Source organism: Culex pipiens, chromosome 1, assembly GCF_016801865.2.
Source record: "Culex pipiens pallens isolate TS chromosome 1, TS_CPP_V2, whole genome shotgun sequence".
In the NCBI taxonomy this organism is placed as follows: Eukaryota; Metazoa; Arthropoda; class Insecta; order Diptera; family Culicidae; genus Culex; species Culex pipiens.
Genome location: NC_068937.1, coordinates 92,626,496 through 92,650,574, shown reverse-complemented (window position 1 = coordinate 92,650,574; position 24,079 = coordinate 92,626,496). Strand labels below are relative to the sequence as shown.

Sequence of the window (24,079 nt, the reverse complement as noted above, 5' to 3'; positions counted from 1 at the left end):
TTATTTTCCATTTCGCGTCCACTTTTTCGTCCATCTTACAGAGTTTTTTTTTTCTTTTGTTTTGTCCATCATGTAAAAAGTTGCCCATTATTTGTGTGTGTTGTTTTTTCTGTTTAATGTTTTATATTCTTCATTTGTTCGCCTCATTTCAGCACTCTTGCTCGTGGTGTCGCGGATTCTGTGACGGAAAGGTCAACCTTTAGAGATTTCCACTCGGAAGAAATGATTGTTTCGACAAAGTACAGGGACGAACGACGCTCGATTTGGGTGTTTTTTCTTTTAATTTGTTGATTTCCTTTTATTTCATACGAGAATTTGGCTTACCCGCTAATTACAGTTACCAGTAACTACTATTTACAGCACACAAAAAAAAGATGATCAAATTATTTGACCGACAAGCCGGTCTGGGAGCGAAAGTTTCGGCTTGCAATGCGGGATTTTTGACTCCGAAAGCGGCTTACCCAACAAGAAAGGTGGAATTTCAGGGGGGGGGGGGAGGGGAAACGACAAATAAAAGGCAGATCACGTTTCGTTTGTCGTTTTCCCGGAGGATTTAAATAGTTGTTTTCCGATTCAAAGCAGCTCGCAAGACCTTTCCGGCAGAGAATCACACCTCTGAAATTTCAAACCGGAACACGAGGACAGTTAAATGTTTTGTTTTTTGTTCAGCACACTTTACATGTTCAATGGTCAACAGTTTTTTTTTGTTTGATTTGTTTTGTCTTGTTTACAATTGTTCAAAAGGTGCAAAATGTTTGCCGTTTGGCGCGAGCCAATTTTGCTTCGCGTCGATTCGTTTTTCTTTTATCCATTAAATAGTATGTAGCTTTTTATTTTACTTAATTCTTTTCCCTAAACAACGTTCAAAACACACTTTTGAAAAGCTTGTTTTGTGTTTTTTTATTATTATTTTTATCTCCATCCTGTTTTTCGGCGTAGATTTTCTTTTTTTCAAACAATAATATTGTTTTACAAATTTTACTTTTTGCTGCAGCTGCTTTTTCAACTAAGCCGCGCGCGCATCTTTCTTCTTCTTCACGTGTTTAAGTGTGTAGTAAAAGTTGGGTGTGTAGTAGCGTGTGGTTGATTTTTTTAATACGATCTTTTGCGTTTTTGTTGTTGTTTGTTTGCTTACCTTCTTTAATAGTTTAATAATTATATTAGACTTATTCGTATTCAGTTTCTCTGCGTGGATGTGTTTTTCTTCCATTTTTCCCCCTCCAACAACATTTTGCTGCGCATCTTCATTTCCCTCTTTAAATTACAGCTTCAATTATTAGCCAATGTAATAATTAAAAATTCGCCCCCGTTCTCACGCATGTGTGTGTGTGTGTTAAATTAGCAATTATTTTAACCTCTAGCGTACACATGTATTTATATGAATTATGTATAATTTGTTGTTGCTGTTGTTTCGGTACTAGAGACGGCGGCGTCAACGGAATTTTCCTCCGACGACGGCTGGGAGTTGTGGTTGTGGTGGTGGTTCGGGTGATGATGGTGATTATGCTGCTGCTGATGGTGATGACGCATTTGCTGCTGCTATGCTATTCTTGGCTTCTTTTGTGCGGGGCAGTCGCTGTCGTCGTCGTCATCCTCATCCTCGTCCGAGTTGTCCTCGTAGTCCACCAGACCCTGGAGAAAGGAAAAAAAGAGAGAAAGGAAAAGTGTTAACAATTTCAACATTTGTTGTGGTTTGTAGTCAACTGCCAACCTGAACAACACTATCAAGTACTTCTATCAACAATAAATAAAAATAATACAGTGTAATCCAACAATACGCCCAGCAGCACAAGTCGAGCGTAAAGTGTGCAAATTACCAAAGGAAACCAGGTCACCAATTTCCGCGGATGCACCACATGACAGAATTATAAATGATGGGTCATCCCACCTCAATCGTGCACAAAAATGTGCGAAATCGAAATCAACATTTTCTGATCAAGCTCAAGTTTGGTGGAGCTGTTGATATCACCAAAACAAGCAAGAAAAAAAACCTCCCTTCTTCTTGACACTAGCCCAAAGTTTCGCTTTTTTTGTGAAAATGATGGAAAACCTAAATTTTTAAACTGCGGTATCTCTGGAACCGCATGCCGTATTAAGTCGAGCCAATAGCCATCAAATTGGACGTAGAATCAATTGTGTTGAGTGCACCTTGCGCAAATGAAAACTTGTTGCTCAATTTTCAATTTTTATACTGAGTACATATTTTCATTTAAGTTTTGATTTCACCATCGTGTTGCTGGGATAATTTCACACAGGTTTTCCAATTTTAATTCTTTTTTAACTCATGGTTCTCGAGATATTTAATTTTGAGTTTAGAGCTCAATTTAAAAATTGACCAAACTCGGCAAACCAAACCAGAATCAAAAACCATGAATTTTGATACCCATTTTGCCCAACATCGTATGGTTCGGGAAATGTCCTCCCGGGACAAGCTCCCTGGGGGCACCGGCCGCTCCAGGTTGTGGCCAATATTGTCAAAATGGCCATTTTCAATACCAGTATCAAAAATCATGAAGTTTGATACCCATATTGCCCAGTCTCGTCTGGCCTTCCATCGGGACACCCCTGAGGGTTCTGGCCACTTCGGATCATGTGGCCGGAATATTCTGGTGGTTCTCATTCATACCGGCTGGCCTGCCTCCACTTTTGCTGCTCCTTGCTCCAGGCCATCAGCTTCCAGGTCCAGGTTGATGTTTACACCTCCAGGGTTGTAACGGAGAAGTCGAAAAAAAATCCGCGCCGTCCCAAAACCCAATCCGCGCGTAATCCGCGCCATTTTAAGAAAATAATTTCGTGACATACATACAAGATAATTTCACTTTTTTATTGAAAAAAAAAAGAAAGTATTTGAGAACAAATATTAAACTCGTTTTATGGTAAAGGACTCCGTCGGCAGGAACACAAAAATCACAAACGTTTAAATAATGTTATATTCAATAAATCCAGAATAGCTTCGTGAGGCTAAGTAAGTAAACCAGAGGGTAAAAAATATAGTTGGCAGAAAAATTAATCCTAAAATAGAAATTAAAACCAAATTAAAACATTTAAAAATTTTAATATAAAAACTAACAAAAATCAAATTCTAAAGTTATAACTATTTTTTAATCATAAATCATAAATTAAAAAAAATAAAATTAATAAATTAAGAATTTTGAAAATTTAAATACAGTTCGTATTCAATGATCCTCGCCATAGTGTCACTAAGAAAAATCGAAACAATAAATTTGTATTATTTTCTTCTCAAAATTTCTCTAACCTAAAATATGACTCTAAAAATGTTCCAAAGTTATCAGATTTTCTGTAATCTAAGATGGTGTTAAAAATGGTAGCATTCAAAAATTAAGGAATAAGCAGTTTTTTTTAATGATAAAGTATTTACAAATTTAAGAATTTAAGAATTTAGGAATTTAAGAATTTAGGAATTTAAGAATTTAAGAATTTCAGAATTTCAGAATTTCAGAATTTCAGAATTTCAGAATTTAAGAATTTAAAAATTTAAGAATTTAAGAATTTAAGAATTTAAGAATTTAAGAATTTAAGAATTTAAGAATTTAAGAATTTAAGAATTTAAGAATTTAAGAATTTAAGAATTTAAGAATTTAAGAATTTAAGAATTTAAGAATTTAAGAATTTAAGAATTTAAGAATTTAAGAATTTAAGAATTTAAGAATTTAAGAATTTAAGAATTTAAGAATTTAAGAATTTAAGAATTTAAGAATTTAAGAATTTAAGAATTTAAGAATTTAAGAATTTAAGAATTTAAGAATTTAAGAATTTAAGAGTTTAAGAATTTAAGAATTTATTCAATTCAATTCGGGTTTATTTGTGAATAATCAAGTTACAATGAGTTCATTTCGGTACATAGCAGGGTTTTGGAGTTTCTTTCAGCTGTGTGTTACATCGTAGTTCGATCGAAGGCATTATTACTTATAACTATTGAATAGACAAGAGTAAGAAAAATTTTAGAATTTAAGAATAGTTTTTAAATATCATTTTTTTTATAGAATAGATTTATTAGAATAAATTCTCGGATTTTGGGAGCTTAGAATTTTAGATTATTCAAATTTCGGATTTTTTAATTTTTTTTCGCATTTAAAAATCTGAATTTTATTTTTTTTTAATTAAACAACTATATAAATCACAAAAGTTTTGAATTTAAGAACTTCTAAAACATTAAGTTTTGTATGTTGGAGCATTCATGTTTAATTTTTTTAATCTTTTTATTTTTTCCCAAAAAAAAATAAATTTAGAAAAAATCTATATAGGGAACTATACCCTTTTTCAGCCTATTTCTATTATAGGCCTATCAGCACTTTGATCATGAATTACAGCTTTCATAAAGTGTTTTTGACTGATCCAAAGTAATAAATAGCTCAAATAAAAGTGAGTAAGCAACTCTCCATTGTTGATACATCTGAAAATGTTGATTTAATAGCGGAAAACAGCAAAAGTGATGAGAATTGGTCGAACGGCTTAGAGTGATTAAAATGGGTATATTTCCCCTAGATGTCTTTCTACGGGTTAAATACCATCTAAAATCATAGGCGGAAAGCCAGCTTCTGTTACGTCCAATCAAGCTCATATCCGGGATTTGACCATAGTTCGCCACCGGAACACCCCCCAATAATCAGTTTTTCATCCGAATGTCGATATCTTCGAAAAAAAGGTTGACATATGGCGCAGGGTTGCGAATAAGCGAGCGCTCACGGAAAGCGTGCTCGCTCCAGCTCCCAGTCAAATCAATCCGAATCCTGACTGGAATCTAATTAGAATCGTATACAAATTCCGTTTCAAACGCAACAACCGGTTCCGTGTTCGAATTCGGATTGATTTGACTGGGCTGGAGCGGGAGTTTTTATCAGGTAGCTCGTGCTCGCTCACGCTCACCGGAGCGTTTTGCGCTCACGTGAGCTGGTGAGCCAAAGTAGGTAGTTGTTTTTCCTGTTGAAGCATCTGCCTGTTTGAAACGAAGTTTCTAGAACTATCTCAGCACAGGCAGCAAAACCAACAACAAAGTGGTCAAACAAACAAAAGTATGCAATAAAATGGATTTAGTCAGCGAACAGAAACATACGTTCTATTTTAAATCTAAACATTTTTCGAACAAGTAACAAAAAACTAAATGTTTAAAAATATCCTGTCGTTGGCGCGAATACCGTAAATGTTTGTTTTGAGTATATTGCTTCTCATGAAGGAAATTTACAGAAAGGATTGAAACAAATACATTTAAAATTTTAAATTTTACTGTTACTGCTCTCGTTGGGAGTAGATATTAATCAAACCCAGGAGCATTCGCTTACAGAGCGAACACGTATCCATTTAGCCTTGAGGCCTTGTCTTGTCCAACAAAACTTGTCAGATATGGACAAATTCATTCTTGAAGAAGCAATTTTGGGGCTTATTAAAAAAAAAGAGAACTGTTACAACAATGTTACCCCATTTTCTAGAATATTTAGCCAAAAAAGACTAACTTGATAGAAATTATCAGTAATTATCGTTTCTAATCAATAAATCACTGGACGTTTTATTAAATGGAATAACTTATTTTTTTAATAGTAACTCATTCAGACCCGCACTCTGGAAAGGTAGTCAAAACAGTTTAATGTTATATTTTAATAAACCAAGTACATAACATTGAATCGAACCTACCAAGGCATATATCTTCTTGAATCAATTCATTGATTTGTAAGTTTTTCTAAGGTTTACAGGCCCTTTTATTTAAGCGCCCATACACATCCAACCCCGCTCCCTCTCCTGTCTCTACTTATACATACCATACCAATCAGCATAGCGCACCAGGTACGCGTGCTGTAGCAAGAAGACGCTTCCATCTTTCTCGGTCTTGGGCTGCTACTCTCCAATTTCCCAGGTTACAGATTTTCCGGATATCACCATTCACTTGATCTCCCCACCGTGCGCGCGGTTTCCCTGCTCTTCTGCCTGTTCCGCCAGCTGGTTCAGCGCGGTCAAAAAGCAGTCTGACGGGCTGGCCCTCGTCCATTCGGGCGACATGGCCGGCCCACCTGAGCCTCCCGATCTTCGCCTGGGTGGCGATGGTCGGTTCTTCAAGAAACGCGTGCAGTTCGTGGTTCATGCGTCTTCGCCACACTCCGTCAGACACCTGCACTCCACCGTAGATCGTTCGTAGCACCTTCCGTTCGAAAACTCCAAGGGCACGTTCGTCCTCCTGCCGCATCGTCCAGGTCTCGTGGCCATAGAGGACTACCGGTCTAATCAGTGTTTTGTACATCGTCAGCTTCGTGCGGCGTTGCACCCGATCCGAAGTGAGGGTCTTCCGTAATCCGAAGTAGGCACGATTCCCAGCAAAAATACGAGTCCGGATCTCTTTGCTGGTGTCGTTGTCGGCGGTTACCAGCGATCCCAAGTACACGAACTCGCTCACCTCTTCCAACTCATCACCATCCACAGTAAGAGGGGTGAGACTTGGGGGGCCGACGTCCTTCGAACCTCTTCCTCTCATGTACTTCGTCTTCGTCGCATTCATGCCAAGTCCTATACGCCTTGCTTGTACCTTCAGTCGGGTGTAGACATCCTTCACCGTCTCCAGGTTTCTTGCTACAATGTCGATGTCATCGGCAAAAGCAAGCAGCTGGTAGGACTTGTTCATAATCGTGCCACTCGTTTCGATGCCCGCCCTTCGAATAATGCCCTCAAGGACGATGTTGAACAGCGCACAGGATAAGCCATCACCTTGCCGCAGCCCTCGGCGTGATCCAAAGGGTTCCGCTAAGTCCCCCGAAACACGCACGTGACACATCACACCGTCCAAAGTAGCCTTGATCAGCCGAGTCAGTTTATCCGGAAACCCGTTCTCGTGCATAATCTGCCATAGCTGCTCGCGGTCGACTGTATCATAGGCCGCCTTGAAGTCGATAAAGATGTGATGTGTGGGCACGTTGTACTCACGACATTTCTCGAGGATTTGTCGGAGACAAAATATTTGGTCCGTGGTGGCGCGCGCGCCAGTGAAGCCCGCTTGGTAGGGCCCCACGAACCTCCTTGCATGGGGTGACAGCTGGCGGCAGAGGATCTGGGAGAGGATTTTGTAGGCCGCGTTGATAAGCGTAATGCCGCGGTAGTTGCTGCAGTCCAGCTTATCGCCCTTTTTGTAGATGGGGCACACGACACCATCCATCCATTCCTCCGGTAGCTTCTCCTCCTCCCAGATCTTGGAGATCACGCAGTGAAGCGCCCTCGCCAGTTTCTCTCCTCCATATTTGAAGAGCTCACCGGGTAACCGATCCTTGCCGGCAGCTCTGTTGTTCTTCAGTTTCCTGATCTCCCTCTTCACCGTCTCTAGATCAGGCACTGGGAACTGTTCATCAGCTGCGGGCGCTCCAAGGTTGACTCCTACGCCGTCTCCGTCCGCTTCATCGCCGTTGAGGTGCTCGTTGAAGTACTGCTTCCACCTGTCCAACACCTCGCTCTTGCTTACGATCAGGTTCCCCTCGTTGTCCCTGCACACGTCGGCTCGCGGCACGAAGCCTTTGCGGGACCGGTTCACCTTCTCGTAAAACTTCCGCGTTTCGTTAGCTCGGAATAGCTGCTCCATTTCCGCGCAATCTCGGTCTTCTTGCTGGCGCTTCTTAAGCTTGAAGACCGCGACCTGCCGATTCCGAGCCTGCCGGTATCGTTCCACGTTCCCTCTCGTCGCCTTGTGCAGCTTCCTGTCGTAAGCTGCTTTCTTCTCAGCGGTAATTCGTTGGCACTCGTCGTCGTACCAATCATTCCGACTGACTCGGATCGCACTACCCAGTGTGGCTTCCGCTGCACTGCCGATGGCTGAGCGAATACGGCTCCAACCATCTTCGAGCGAGGCTGCGCCAAGTTCCTCCTCACCTGGCAGATTCGCTTCCAGCTGCTGCGCGTAACTGTGGGCCACATCTCCGCTCTGCAGACATGCGGTGTTGAACGGAGGGGCCCGCCGGCTTCGGCGTTGGTTGAACACCGTCGACAGCTTTGTGGTCCGAGTCAATATTCGCACCGCGAAAGGTGCGCACGTGCGTTACGTCCGAGAAGAATCGGCCGTCGATCAGGACGTGGTCGATTTGCGTTTTCGTCCGTTGGTCAGGTGATGTCCAGGTGGCTTTGTGGATGTCCTTTCGAGGAAAATTGGTGCTCCTGACCACTATTCCACGGGAGGCTGCAAAGTCGATGCAGCGTTGGCCGTTGTCGTTCGTGACCGCATGTAGACTTTCTGGGCCTATTGTCGGTCGAAACATTTCCTCCCTTCCGAACCGAGCGTTCATGTCCCCAATGATGATCTTTACATCCTGCCGCGGACAGCCGTCGTACACCTCCTCCAGCGTCGCGTAGAATGCTTCCTTCTCATCATCGGTCTTTTCTTCGTGGGGGCAGTGCACGTTGATAATGCTATAGTTAAAGAACCGGCCTCGTATTCTTAACTTGCACATCCGCTCGCTGATCGCCGTGAAGCCGAACACGCGATCCTGCATCTTACCCCGCACGATAAAGCCGGTACCCAGCTTCTTGTCCTTGCCGCCGCTCAGAAAAAAAACGGGAATTGGTCTGCCGACCTGGCCAGTCGAGCACCTGCTCCTCCTCCAAGCACACCTCCTGCAGTGCCACAACATCGAAGTTACGAGGTTGCAACTCATTCGCCAAAGCGAGTTCGAAACCCAGAAAGTTTAGGGACCTGCAGTTCCAAGAACCGAGTCGCCAATCGGTGATCTGCTTTTCAATGGGCTTCTGCCGTTTGTTCCGGATATCCAATCTTCTTGCCATTCGCGATCTTCGTTTTCGGTAGGCAGCCTTATCAGGGCTGCGCTACCTAGTCTCGGGGTGGAGAACCACCTAAGGGCTATCGAGACCTAGCCCCGGTTTTCTCACGCTACCGTAACGGGGCTTTTATCTCGAAGCCTAACGGTCTTCATATCCGGAAGAGGACGTCCTGCGTTTGTGCGTGTATGCGGTTCACTTTACAGCACAGAATTTTTCACAACAGTACAATAAAATAATTTTTATTTTATTTTAGGAAAAAAAAAAGTTAAAAAACTTTTCTCGTTTTCTTTTTTTCAAAACGCACTCTCAGCACACCGCGCGCGGTTTCGTTTAGTGTGTGTATACGCAATGGACACAACAGCACTGCCACAGGCCTTGTTGCTACACCACACTTCTTGCTTTGTTCTGCCTGTTTATCCCGCGACGACGACGATGGATGGCAAAAATAATTTCTCTTTTGTTGCCCGGCCGTCGATTGCAGGTCAATTATAACGCACTGTGCCGGTCCGCGACGCACTCCGGCGCTAATTGATAACACTCACGGTCGCGGCGGAACGGTAATTCGGCGGTTCTAAGGGCACTTTCACGGAGCCGTACCAAGGTGCAAACTTCAACGCGCGACGCACACACACACAAAAGGCCTATTAATTCGAAAATATTTATGCATTCAACTCTGACTGTATGATTTGACCCTTGCGAATCAAACTTATTGCAAAAACATTGTTAATGAAAATAAGCTATTCCAATTCATATATCATATTTTTTTACTACGTGAAGCCCTGCTGCACCTTAAGCAAAAAATCTAACTAGAAAACTGAGAAAAACGCTAAACGATTAGCGATACGTCCAAAATGAGCGCTCCGTGAGCGAAAAATGAGCGCGAGCGCGAGCATGGAGCAAACGTGAGCTGAAAAAATCGGAGCAAACGTGAGCGCGGGCAAACGTGAGCTAGCTCGCGCAGCGCTCCTCCTCACGAATGAGCGAAAAGTGACTGCTCACGAGCGCGTGAGGAACGCAACACTGCATATATGCATATATGGTTCACAAATAAACAATAAATAAGGTTTATAACACAGCCCATAAAACTCAATAGAAATTAAATATTCAGAGCCTGTAGGAGATGTTTATAAATGAGTTGAGTGTGAGAATAAATTTATTAAAATAATCTTCAACAATAATAATCTCTTCTTGAAGATTATTTCGACGTATGTTATTTAGAAATTACAAACAAACATTTTCGGAAGCAAATTAAATTTTGTTTCAGTAACATCTTCTTAGAAATCGAAGTTTTTGCACTAAAAAAGATAAATTATCGTAATTCCTGATAATATTTTTTATTTATCAAAATTGCCATCCGCGCGAAATCCGCGCCTGAGTAAATTTAGCCAGCAAATTCGCGCGAAACGCGCCATCCGCGCGATCCGCGCCGTCCGTAACAACCCTGAATGTGGTTTTTGCGCAAATCGTCGAGAATTACCATTTTTGGAACACCCTAACCCGGCGTGGTCAAACAAACAAAAATACAAATCTTATAATTTCGGCCAAGGACCCTGTTGTGGTCCCTAAATACTGGATACATTTTCTTCCACTTACCTTCTTCAAACTGTTCACCGCCGCTGGTGCCGCCGCCTCATCTACCTTCTCCTCCGTCACACCATCCATCTCCCCAGTCACTTCCGCCGCTGCCGCCGTCGCCGTTGGCTCTGCCACATCCGGCGCGGCATCGAGAGCCACTCCCGCCGCACTCGTTGGAACACTGCTGATATCACCGTTGGAACTGTTGCTGTTGCTGTCGGCAGTACAGTTTTGCCTCACCTCTTCTTCTGCTTCTTCCTCTTCCGGACTGGCCTCCGACGTCGACGTCGACGTGATGGCCGGTTCCGCCGTGCCCGCATCCAGGCCTAACCTTTTAGACGTCTCCAGCACGTCGTCGGCGACGGCCTCCAGAGATTCAACCGCGGGACTACAGCTGCCGCCGTCCTTGGCTGGGGTGACTTCGTAGTCGTCCGTGGCGGGTGTTTCTTCGTCGTGTGAGTTGACCGGCGGCGGTGACTGGGAACGGTCCCTCGTCGTCGCCGTCGTTGACGCCGAAATGAGTGAGGTCGTTTCCGTTGTCGTCAGCTCGTCCGACGGAGTGACGCTCGAGGAGGGGGAGGAGGAGGACGTAAGATTTAGATTGGCCTCGGAAGCTTCGAGCAGTTCTTGCTGCTGCTGGAGGGCCTCGTGGATGGACGTAACGGCCACCTCGCCAACGGACGACGAAGCGGACGACGTGCTGCTGCTGCTGCTGGAGGTCGCGGTGTTGGTGCTAGTACTGTTGTTGCTGTTAAGGTCCGTGCTGATACTGTCCGCCGAGTTGTTGTTGTTGTTCAGCTGGGAGAGATGGTGCGGCGGCGACGACGACGGCGAGGTGGTCGTATTGCTGCTGGCATTGTTGTTGTTGGTACTACTGCTAGTGCTGCTGCTGCTGGTGCTACTACTACTGTACTTGGGGCCGTTCACTGAGGTGGCTGCGGCGGAAGGCGGCGGGGAGGACGAGTCCGACGATTTCTTGTCGAAGATTTTACCTGGGAGGAGAGAAAGTTTAGGTTATTTTGAAGAAAGCAAATGAATTTCAATATTTTTGGTCAGACGAATTTACTTACTTAATTAATTTACTTAATTCTTACAATGTTCTAGAAAAACGTTTATTATTATTAACCTGAATAGCTCTATTAATTTAATCAAATCAGAAAAATGTAATTTTAAATTTGTTCCAAAATATCTCATGTGGTGTATTTGCTATCTTAATTTGTCCAATTTTTTTTCAGAATTCTTCGATCATTATTTCTTTCGCTCATATTAATAAGAACGTCGGTAAAGGTTCAGAAACATGGATGCTGCCATATATTTATGCAAAAGTTATGCGCTGTTTGACATAGGCTATGCCGGAGTTGTGCGAAAAGCGGGTATCAACACGCGAGGCACGATTTGCAACAGGTAGGTTCAATTACTTGCTTATGCCGACGGCATTATGATCATAATAGGTTTATGCCTTTTATGCAGAATTTTGCAACCAGCAAAAGTAACTTTTTCGCAGAGAGCAAAAAAGGAGGCTATTTAAATAAGAAACAAACCAGCAGAAGAGAGATGAGACTACTTGCAGAAAAGTACGGAAGCCGATTTTGTGCAGAATTGCATAAATCTGCAGGTACGGGAATAGTCTTATTATTATCGATAAGCAGTACTGTAGATTGTCGGGATGACAGATCTTGGCAAGAAGCCGAAATTCGACAAGAAAGTGAATTACATATTCGGGAAGGTAGATCGAAGCGCTCATTACTCCCGGCTGAATCGGCGGGAACATCCCGAACTAGCCGCTGGCGTCCAAGTGCATCATCCGGCCCATGTTGAAACAACTGCAAATCGCACCGAAAACGTCTCCAGGGAAGCATAACAATGACACCCGAACCGAAAATATCCTCAACTGACTCGTACTGAAAAGATCATCATTTTGCAACTTGCTACATAACTACCTGCTATTTTGCAATACCAAAATAGTGTTTTGATTAGGATTTTTCAGTTAAACCCCGTCAGTGAAACTTTGGCGTCCGTGTGTTTGGGCAAAAACAAAACAGTGTCGAAAAGTGTTACTTTTTGATAAAAGTGAAGCAAAGTTGATTTTCTCAGCACTCATCTGAGTGCTTTAACAATCTACCATCGACAAACTGCGGCTGACAATCGAGAAAATCTCGAATGTGCTTTAAAAATTCAAAATTGATTTTATATTTTTTTTTAATTTGAAGGCTTTTGAAATTTTATTTTTTTTACTTTTTTTTACTTACAACTTATAAATTTTTTGACTATTTTTATTTTGTCATTTCTTCATTTAAAAAAATGTTTTTTGAACTAAGAAATTTTAACATTTCGTTTAAAAAAATATTCAAAAAATGCTGCTGCATCAAACATTTAGGAGTTCAAGAATTCGAATAAACAAATATTCAATCTAAAAAAATGAAAATATATAAATTTTAAAATTCATAAAATAGAAAAACAGAGTATCAAAAAAAAAATTTAAAAATAAAAAAAATTAAACGAAAAAAAAACTATAATTTGAAATACAATGTCCCATCCCAGAGGGTCCCGGAGTACCAAACCTTCTAAGCATGGTGCTTCCAACGAATACAACCAAATCTCGGAGCGTATGGTGGTGTGTCCCCACGCTTCTTCCTCCCCTGTCGATTCCGAATTGTGTTGTTGTTCGAACACTCAGTGCTCAAACTCAACCCACTTCAAACGAATCATGTCTCTGCGATACGGTTTTACGCACTAGGCCTGGCCGCTTTAACGCTTGTGATGTTTCAATGAATTCTAATGCAATGGTGCACTACAAATGTTAATAAATGACAAGAAGAGTGCTAGGCGTCATCTAACCTAAGGCACTCTCCAGGATCCCTTCGAAAGATTGGCTGCGCTAGGGTCTGATTAGATTAGATAAAACGAAAAAAAAAAAAAAAAAAAAAAACCTCCCTGGGCCTTCTAAAGTCAAGGGGCATGATTTGATCCTAGTGCATTAGTTAAAATTTGGGTATACATTCTTTTTTATAAGCACTATGGACACCACTTCATGCTACGAGAACTCGCTTTGTCGCAGCCCCAGGGCTTAAGCGTTGACCGATAAGCTGTCTTCGTGAACTAGGTAGTTCTCCGATAGTGAAAATATCACAATTGCACAAGACACCGCTGCTTCTGTGACTTTTTCACTATCACAATGTGGGATTTAGGTGGGACTTTAGGATAGTACAATTGATTTGTTGCTTAGCATTAGCATTTAAAATAAATCTGTATGCTTTCCAAATCTATTTGATGATAAATTTAGTTGCAATTGTTAAGTTAGAATACTAGGCATTCGTTTATGTCAAATTGTTCATAGAGTCTCGATCAATCAATAATGTAATGATATCGGACAAAATTCGTTGATCTGTTGAACTAACGGTTTTCGGATTATGGTTGTATCGACCATTGTTGCGAATCGAGGAACTACGGATCTTTTGACGTAAATGGTCATTTCTTTTTCAAATCGCGATTTCTATCCTATTTGTATATCAGTTCACATTTTTTATTGTTTTTTGATAGAAGTAGTATTACAACAGTTAAAGGAACGTTTAGTTTTGAACATTAAGTTTAGAGGATTTTAGATTAAAATTTATATTTTCAATCCAAAGTAGTTAGCAAATGACAATTTGGACTTAAATGAATAATTGAATAAGTTGGACTTATGAATAACAAACAACTGTACATTTATTCTAGAGTCAGATCCATACAGCGTCAGTGTTTATTTGGTCGAAGTGTACTAATTCATTGGCAGATTTGATTCTAGTTGTAATGTACGACAAGACTACTGACGGACGTGACAGGACGAGGGCCCAGTTTAGAGGTTTCAACATCAACGATGTTCGGCTGGACCACCCTCCCAAAAAAAAAAAAAAAAAAAAATTAAACGAAAAAAAAAAAAAATTAAACGAAAAAAAAACCTATAATTCAAAAATTAATAAATTGAAAAAGCAATGAAAAACAGTTAGAATTCGGATATTCAAAGTCCGTGCCGATCGAAATCGAAAACGATTTTTTTTTCTCAAAATTCCAAATTGTTTTGTTTTTATTTTTAGTTTTTATAAAGGAAATTAAGAAAGAAAAAAAAAACAAAAAATAAGTTCAAAATTACTAATATAAAAGCGATAAAATTTGAATTTCAATATAAAAAAAACTCGGATATATGAAGTCCGCGCGGAATTATTTTTTAAGGAAAAAATGAATCACGAATAAGTTGATTTTCTCTAAAAAATGTGACTCCAAAAATGCCCCAAAGTTGATGGCATGATTTAGGAATTCAAGATGTTAAGAATTTCAGAATTATAGAATTTATAAAATTCAAGAATTTCAAAATTTAAGAGTTTTTTTTAAATCAATTTAAAAATAGAAGATCAAAAATTAAAAAAAAAAAGTTAAAATAACCAAAATTACAAAAATAAAAACAGAAAAAATCAAAATTCAGAATTTAAAAAAAAACATTAATGCAGTTTGAAGTTGTATATTTGCTTCAAAACTGTCTAAATTTCTGTAATGTTGGATGGGAGCATTAGGAATCTAAGAATTAAAGGTTTTAAGAATTTCAAAATCATAGAATTTAAAAAAATCAGAATTTTAGAGTTTTTTAAGCTTTTATAAGCTATGCGGTTCCTTTGTTTATGGGACCATTTCAAATAAAGTAAAAATTAGATTTATTTTGTTATGATTTTGAAATGTTTGAATTTCTGACTTTAAAATTTTACAAATATTTGAATATTTAATTTTTTGATTTTGACATCTTAGAATTTTTTAATTATTGAATTTTAAAATGTCAGAATTATTTTTTTTTGCATGTTTGAAGTTTTAAATCTGAAATGTTATTACTTTTAAATGATTTTATCATTTTATTTTTTCTCAACCGCTCTTTTCTTGTGGGGGATCAGGAAAAGAAAAAAAAATGACCGAGTTCCTTGCGAGCTGCGTGCTTAAGCTTATAGAATGACAGGAAAGGTAAATATTTTCAAAATGGAATTAAAAATATGGTGCTCATAAAATAAGTTGCAAAATGATGATTTTTCAGTACGAGTCATAAATTTATTTTTTAAAAATGCAAAAGGGCATTAAAAAAAATATTTTTCTAATTTTAGAGATGAAAAAAATTCGAGCAAATTCTCGACTTTTTTTGATTAGGTCCTATTAACATATAAAAGACAATAGCTTATAGGACCTTTTCAAAAAAAAAAAAAAAAAGCTCTGGAAATATTCTTAAACCAATGAACATCATCGATGTGAAACTGTTTTAAAATGCAAAAAACTATGTACTTCAAAATGTGTTAAAATCTCCATTCTTGAGAGTCATTTGTGGTCAGTTCTAATGGACCAGGAATTTGATCGAAAAATGCATCAGTTTTTGAAGTATTTTATCGAGAAAATGAGCAACACTATCTAGAAGGAAAGTGTTCACACAAATCATAACTAAAAATTTCGTCAGCTTGAACTGCAACACTGGACATAAAACAGTTCTCAACGAAGTAAATCTTAACCAATCCTCTGTGATGACAAAAAAGATCCAATAGGTTCGCAAAACAATTGAGAAAAATCTTAAATTATAACTTACGGGTTTACCAATTCGAAGTCCAACGGCGATGCCTTCAAGTCTTCAACTTCCAACCAGTCTTCTCTTAAGCCTTTCGGGAGTCAAAACGCAACGCGAATCACACAAGTAATCTCAAGAATTCAGTTTATTGAAGTCAGCAGCCTTGATCTCTATGAAAAGTTATCCACCATGAAATACACACGCACATATAAATTATCTGAACTGAATCGCCGTTCGGTCATGGATAGCTCCTCCACCTCGCTCTCCCCCTTAACAAAAGGTTGATTAAAATAGCGCCCTAACCGCGCTAACTTCTACCCCACCACTCCTATTTCTATCACTCCCCACAGTCCATTCCACCCATTCCACCGCCGTCGTCCTTCCCCGACGCAAGCGAGGACGAGGACGCAATCCGGCGCAGCCCGGGCATCGAGTCCCGCTTGCGCTTCTTGCCACCACCGCAAACACCACCAGCAACTAACTTGCTGTGATGATTTCGCTCACCTAGGCTAGTGTCCAGTTCCGGCGAGCCGGCCTTGTTGTTGCTGTTGCTGTCGGCAAAGTCTTCCTCCTCGTTGAACCAGATTTCCTCCTCCTCGTCGAGCTGGCGCTGGTCCCGCCGGTACCGGCTGCTGTTGCGCAGGATCGAGGGAACGCTGCAAAGGGGACGGGGTGAGATTTTGTTTGAAGATTCAAAGGTTCAGAGACTGCTTACCTGTCCAGACCGCCGCCGCCGCCCTTCTCCTTCTCCTTGAGCCGGTCCTGCTGCTGGTCGTACTTGTTCTTGAGCGTCTTGAACGTCTGCACGTACTGGACGTCGTCGAAGAACTTGCCAAAGTTCTCCACAAAGTACGTGTACAGCGACTTGATGTCCTCGATCTTGATGAACTCGAACAGTTCGAGGATGGCGGACTCGAGCAGGTTGTAGCGGCCGTTGTTCCGGATGAACGCATCCACGACCGGCGCGAACAGGTTGCCCTTGACGATGTGCCTGCAGGTGAGAACGAGAATGAGATGTTAGTATGAAGATCTAGCAGCGAGTTGGTGGAGAGAGAGAGACTCGCCTGTTGTAAAAGTCGTCCTTGAGCGCGATGATCTTCCGGAGAAACCGGAGCGCGCCCAGAACCAGGAACGTGTGGGTGCTCTTCATCAGGACCAGTATCCGCCGCAGCAGGTCCTTGTTGATGATGCAGTTCTTGATGTGGTAGGTGTGGTGCTCGACGCAGAACGACAGCAGCTCCAGCACCAGCCCGAGCAGCTGCACCGTGTGGTAGTCCTCGTTGGCGGGCTTGTCCGTGAGGGTGTTCAGCAGCAGGGGGGCTATCGAAAGTACCGAGAAATTGGAGAGTTTAAGGTGCGGCCTCGGTCAAGCCATAGCGACACTACTTACCAGTTAGGGTTTGTATGCTGTGCTTGTAGAAGAAGTTGAGAAAGTCCGATTTCTCCGACTTGTTGACCGAGCTGAGCATGTTCTCCGGGTCGAGCAGTATCCGCAGCACGCCCATCAGCTGCACCGCCCCGCCCAGCTCCGGCTCCGAGTCCGACAGCATCTGCTCGATCGCGATGTTGATCAGCGTTTGATCCTGTTCAAAATCATAAAAAGTTAGTTCAGACAGACCTTCAACCGACCCGCATCCCAGCTTACCTCATCCGTGTCCGAGTTGTTGTACTGCTGCAGCGTGTAGTCGCGCACGATCGACGGCGAGTACTCGACGATCGTCGTCAGGATGTCGATCGAGGCCGCCTTCGTCTTCTTGTCGTTGATGGCGAGCGTAATCTCCAGCGCCGGCAGGATCCCGAGGCTGATAAGCGTCTTGTAGAACGTTTCCTTGCTTTGCGGCTGCAGATACTGGGCAAAGTTGCAAAACTCCTTCAGAAAGAGGATGATGTCGCGCCGCTTGGCGTCCGACGTGGTCGGATCGGTCAGCAGCGTAAACAGGTCGTCCAGGAACTTTTCGTCCTCCTGGATGAGCGTGACTATTTCGACCTTGTTGAAGAAGATAAACGAGGACAGCGTGTTCAGCATGTTATCCTCGAAGACCGACGGCGTCGGCAGCACAATGTCCTGGATGTACTGCACTCGGTACGTCTGGTGGATCTTCGCCAGCAGGTCACCGTTCCGAATCGGAATCGCCTCCCGAAACTTGGCCAGCTGCTTCAAATACTGCCGGTGCTGCTTGGGCGGATTCCCCGTCGGGTCGTACTCCAAACATCCCACCACGTCGAAGATCGTGTCCTCGGCGAACATAATCTCAAACAGCGCGTTCTTGTTCAACAGGAAGATGTTCTTGAAGATCTCGTACAGATAGTGCAGCCCCTCGTGGTTCTCCAGATCCTCACAAATGTGAAACAAGCTCAGCAGCTTCTTGATGTAGTTCTCACTCTCGATCGCCTGCGCCAGCTTGTCCTTGCGGATCTGCGACGTCAGCCCGTTCGCGATCGCCTCCGAGATGTCCTCTAGCCGAGACAGTTCGCACGGTGGCAGCTCGATGGGCGGCGCCGAGTCCGACATGTCCTCGAACCGCTCGTCCTCGGACTCCTCCACCACGTCCTGCGTAATCTCCACCGACGGATCCTTGCCCTGGACCTGGCAAATCTTCTCCCATATTTCGTCGCAGCCGGCCTTCTCCTGGAAGCTGAGCGCCAGGTCGAAGTTGTCGCCCTCGCTCCACACGATCAGCGTGTCCTGTTGTTTGTGGTAGATCGTGTCCGGATGGATCTTGCTCTCCAGCAGCATCGAGCCGTCGTTCTCGGCGTGCACCAGCAGGGAGACACCTGGAGGAGACACGAAAAGAAATCAGTTGAAGTAATTTGTGACGAACACGCTTAAAAAAAGTTTAAAATTCAATCAAAATTTCAAGAAATACGACGCGACCAATAATTCCTGTCCGAATCTTTTTACTGGTGTCGTAATGAACGGGTATCAGCGATCCTAAATACATTATCAGCCACAATTAAGCTTGAAAATTTCCAACCGAATTTTTCACTATCAACTAGAGACGGATGAAAAAGATCCTAAACAATTATTTGTACTGTGCACATGTCGCGTTGAGAATGAACCAGTTGCAACTCCCAGATCATGACTAACAATCGGGGTAAACGATCGCCTACTTGTCCGTGTCCAGCCTGATGAGTTCCACTTCGTTGCCATCCTTCCTAGCTGTATTGTTGTTCTTGAGGTTTTAGAAGGCGTCCTTGAATTTTCTCATAATTAGCGAAAATGTCTTATTCAATTCCTCATCTTGAACGCAATGCGCCATCTCCGTTATCTCTTCTTGCTTTTTACTGCTGGACACTCATCATCCTGGCCTTTAGATAGCAGCCACAACTTTTTCAACGAATGCAGCAGACTCTTCGGGACTATTCCAGTCGTTGAATTGACAACAGAAACAATCCGAGGACCAAATCCGTAATAACTTTTCAATAGATGTAAACAAACAGTCTATATACCACTTGCTCTAGTGACAGTTCACGTTGAAAAAGAAAGTGATAGGCTGCTTGTTTACATCTACGGATTTGCCCTATTGAAAAGTTAATACGGAAATAATCGGGCAATCTTAGCTTAGTTTCCAGATTACGTCAATGATGGTGGATACATTGATCAGAACAGTACAGCTTGAAGCGGTCATTTTCAAAAACAGGCGCCTGCAGATAACGGTAGTTTGTCACAATCTCCTTCAGTTTAGAACGTATACTTTCCGTTCGAAATCTCCAAAATTACGTTCGTCGTTTTCTATCTTCATTGTCCGATTCTCGTAGCCATCGCGGACATAATTGTCTTGTAGATGTAGTCAGCTTCTTACAGCGTTGCACTCGATTAGATGATTGGAATTTCCGTAATCCAAAGAAGGTCTCCTTCCATCCTCGCGAAGGTCAGTTCTCTAAGCAAAGCGTGCCGTTCATGGCACTCATTCTGAGCTGTAGGTAATGCTCCGTCGATTTTTCGTAGCACCTTCCGTTCGAATACTCCAAGGGCTCGTTGGTCCTCTTGCCGCAGAGTCTAGGTTTCGTGAACATAGAGGACAACCGGTCTAATCAGTGTCTTGTATAATGTCAGCTTCGAGACTCTGTGCTCTTGGTTACATGTGCTTTTGGGTGATGGTGAGTCTTGAAGGACCGACGTTTTTGCAGCCCCGGCAATCCGTCTTGCTTGCGTCTCCAAGTCTGTTTGTAAGCCCTTTTCACCGCCTTTAGATCTCTCGCAACTATGTCAGTGTCATCTGCTTATGTAGTTGAACTGAACAGCGCGTTAGCGACTAACAGGGATCCGCTAAGTCTCCTGCCACTCGCACCAACATCACCGGATTGATTTTCTGATTCTGTTGGCGCGCATCCAGCCCGTTCCGCATTATTGCGACGTTTCCGGCAAACCGGATTCGGCCAGCCTTGGCAGCCATCGCCCGGTTCGGTGGTGTAGTGGTTAGCGTGGTAGCCTCTCGCCCAGTAAGGCCTGGGTTCAATCCCAGACGGACCCGGTGGCATTTTTCGAGACGAGATTTCCTGATCACGCATTCTATCGGATGGGGAAGTAAAACGTCAGTCCATTTGCGTAAAAGAGGTTTTGGGTGACTCACCACATAACCTTCGGACGCCTATAAATGAGCAGAGACTTGCAACAGGGACCACAAAAAGACCCGGGAGTCGTTAAAGCGGATTGCTTTGCTTTTTTGGCAACTCAACTCGTGATTCATACTTCTACGCCACACATTGCTCTTACGTATGCCGCCAAAGATCGTCCTAAGCACTCGCCGTTCGAAAACTTCAAGCGCTTGTAGGTCCTCCTCGAGCATCGTCCACGTCTCGTGCCCGTAGAGAACGACCGACCTTATCAGCGATTCGTACATGGTGCAACTTGTACGCCGGGAAACCGATTACCGGTGATAATAAGCCTCCGAATTTCTCTGCTACAGTTGTTGTCCGACGTCACCAACGACCCGAAGTACACAAAATCTTCCACAACTTCGAAGTCGTATCAGTCGAGCCTCACGCTTGGTCCTATGCGAGCCCTAAGGGACTTGGTGCCTCCTGACTTCAATCTAACCTTCTCCGCTTCCCGCTTCAATTCGGTGTACTTCATAGCCACCTCCTCGAACGTTCCGCCGACAGTATTGAAGCCTTCGAAGCCAATGTTAATACAGAGGCCAGAGATACCGTCGCCCTGTCGCAGTCCCTTGCGCGATTCGATCGGTCCGGACATCGCACTCGCGATCTTTACGCTGCACCGTTCCCCGTCCATCGTTGATTTCACCATTCTAATCAGCTTCCCGGGAAAGTCGTTCCCGTACATGAACTTCCATAGCTCTTCGCGATCGATCGAGTCGTACGCGTCGTAGTGACGCGTTGAGAATAGTGATGGCACGGTAGTTCCACATTCCTCCTTCTTGTAGATCGGGCATATAACTTCCCCTTTCCACTCTTCCGGTAGCTGTTCTGTGTCCCAGAACTTGACAATCAGCTTGGGCAGACAGGTCCGGGCCCATCTTGATGAGTTTTGCACTGATACCATCCTTACCAGCTGCTTTGTTGTTCTTCAGCTTCTTGATGGCATCCTTAACTTCCCTCATCGTGGGTGCTGGCTCGGCCCGCCGTCCACCATTCTGCTGACTTCGTTTCTTGCGACCGTCAAGATTCCTCCGTCCTTATCCCGGCACATGTCGGCTGGCGGCATGAAACCGCTCCGGGATTGACTAAGTGTCTTGTAGAACTTGCGAGTTTTGTTGGAGCGATAGGGTAGCTCCATGTCGTGGCACTCCAACTCTTCCAGGCGGCGCCTCTTATCCCGGTAGAGATGGGTTTGCTGTCTTTGCAGCTTTCCCGCGATGCTGTATTCTCGTCCCAAATTGTCTGACATTCCTCGTCGAACCTGCCGTTCCGTCAAACTCGGTCCACGTACCCGATGGCGCTGCGTTGATGGCTTCTCTCATATAACATCAGCAGGCCTTCAGAGGACGAGCTAACCCACGTCTGGCAACGCAGCTTAGAGTTCCTGCGCGTTCTGGGTAGCGACCTCATGGTACTTGAGGCGCTACAGATTATACCGTTGCGGGTGATGGTACTGGATCTTGTTGACTTCGGATAGACGTTGGCGCAGCTTTGCCACCACCAGGTAGTGGTCCGAGTCGATGTCCGCGCCACGGTAGGTTCTGACGTCGATTATGTCCGAGAAGTGCCGACCATCGATCGGAACATGGTCGATTTGCATCTCCGTGTCGTTTCGGGATCTCCAGGTGTACTTGTAGAGGAGGCTGTGCTGGAAGATGGCCATGTTGCGGGAGGTAGCAAAATCGATTGATCGTAGGCCGTTCTCGTTAGTACGCTGGTGAGCGCTGAACCTCCCAATAACCGGTCTGAACTCCTCCTCCTGACCAACTTGAGCGTTGAAGTCGCCGATGACAATAATTTTGGACACTTGCTGTACTCGCGGTCATGGAGGTCGTAAAAGCTCGAGACCGAGAACTTCGTTGAGTCGAGGTTGAGAGACTTGGATCCCCGAAAGTCGGGTCGGCGATTGGATCGGCTCACATCTGGAGCATTCTGCACTTGAGTTTTACGGCGGGTTCGTGTAGCCATCACCAACTCCGGGAAGACGGGAGGACCGTCCTGCCAGAACTGTTAACGAGTCTCAAGCTGTCTGCCGGATTCTCGGATGATTCCTCATGTGGACAATGTACGTAGTGTGTGTGATAGTTGGAGAAACATTCTGGAATCCTGGTACCTAGCAAAATAAAACCAAATCAAAGTTATCAACCTAACCCACCCCCACACTCACCTTTAACCCGATCGACGTAGCTGGACGTGACGTGGCCGGTGCCCCGGTCGTCCCACTGCCGGTCTGCGTTCAGTGCGTATAGCTTGACGCGTCGCCTCGTGTCGGTTGTCATTGTGGCGGGACTGTGGTTGACGTTGCTGCTGCCGGTACTGTCTTGCTGAACCTGGTCCTGCTGCTGAGGTCGGCCGTTTCCGGCGCCGCAGCCACTGGTCGACGGTTGCTGCTGTTGCAGCTCGCTGTCACTTCCAGCACTGTCGGAACCGCTGCCGCTCGAGCTGCTGCCAGAGGAAGTGGTGTCCGCCGCCGTCGACGTCGTCGCTGCCGGATGGTAACGGTGGTGATGGTGCCGGTGGTGGTGCTGATGCTGGTGGTTGTGGTGATGATGATGGTGGCCAGAGGAACTCTTCTTCTTTCTCTTTTTTAGAATTTTGTAGCGCACCGGGTCTACGTGCTGCTCAATTTTTACACAATTACGGAATCACTGCACCAGGAAACGGGAGTCGGAGTTTTTCTTTTCTCTTTTCTTAACGGGGGGATGACACTCGCGACGAGATCGGAAGGGCTACTCGGTGAGGATGAGGGGGGAACTACGGTGTGTAGATACACTATTATTTACACTTGAGATCGGTTCGCCAAACGGAGTTGATCGAGAATCTGCAAAGAGAGAAGAAAATAAAAGAATTAGTTTTGACGACATTTCATTATGTCCTGATTACCTAAACCAAAACAATTCCTCAGTTCGAGGCAAACCACCTAATCTATCAACGCTGACCGCATCCATCTTGCTTGCGAATCTGATACAGACACAGCAAGACGGATAATCAACTACCCCACCACCCTATCCCTACTTGACTTAATCCAACTTGAAGAAAAGAAAAGAAAAATAAACAAAAAAAAAAAGAAAGTTGAATTCGCGAAATTTACGACGAAGAGTAGACTCCGTACTACTCCGCGCGACCTTCTTCCGTAGTCGTCGTGTGAGTCTCTTGCGCGAAAATCTGGAACCCACACACCAGCAGGGCCTGTGAACCTCTGTAGTAGTAGTGGTAGTGTGCAAAACGGGTAAGACAGGTTCTCCCCGCGGTGCTACTTGCCTGTCAAGTCAAGCGCCATAAAGCATTCTGCACCGAGCGGTGGAATCCGAAGACGTTGTCAGACGGATAGGCGTGGAAGTGGCGCTTTGGAAGCATAGTCTTTCTCTTCCAAGTGAAGATTTTTGGCAAGAAGGAGGCTATCGAAGATGACAGGGGGTCGAGCAAGTAAAATTTGTCGCTCTACAGCCTACAGCATTGCCTTGGCGTTCTCGATCGCGAAACTCCTACTCAAACTAGGTGTCCAAACAAACCACTTTTTACACCTAAGCTTCCGGCCACCCCGGGATTCGAACTGACGACCTTTGAATT

General features: G+C 43.8%; 1 protein-coding gene across 1 annotated transcript; it reads right to left on the bottom strand.

The window, feature by feature from the left end:
• Positions 1 to 270: 270 nt before the first annotated feature.
• LOC120429673 (serine/threonine-protein phosphatase 4 regulatory subunit 3) lies at positions 271 to 22,810 on the bottom strand. The gene is made up of 8 exons (XM_039594702.2): positions 22,677 to 22,810; positions 17,553 to 18,682; positions 17,298 to 17,490; positions 16,972 to 17,227; positions 16,623 to 16,898; positions 16,412 to 16,563; positions 10,357 to 11,330; positions 271 to 1,632 (listed from the first exon to the last, which is right to left on the bottom strand). Exons 1-8 carry the CDS (start codon positions 22,786 to 22,788, stop codon positions 1,540 to 1,542), a joined length of 3,186 nt encoding a protein of 1,061 aa, XP_039450636.1. The 5' UTR covers positions 22,789 to 22,810; the 3' UTR covers positions 271 to 1,539.
• Between the last annotated feature and the right edge of the window lie 1,269 nt (positions 22,811 to 24,079).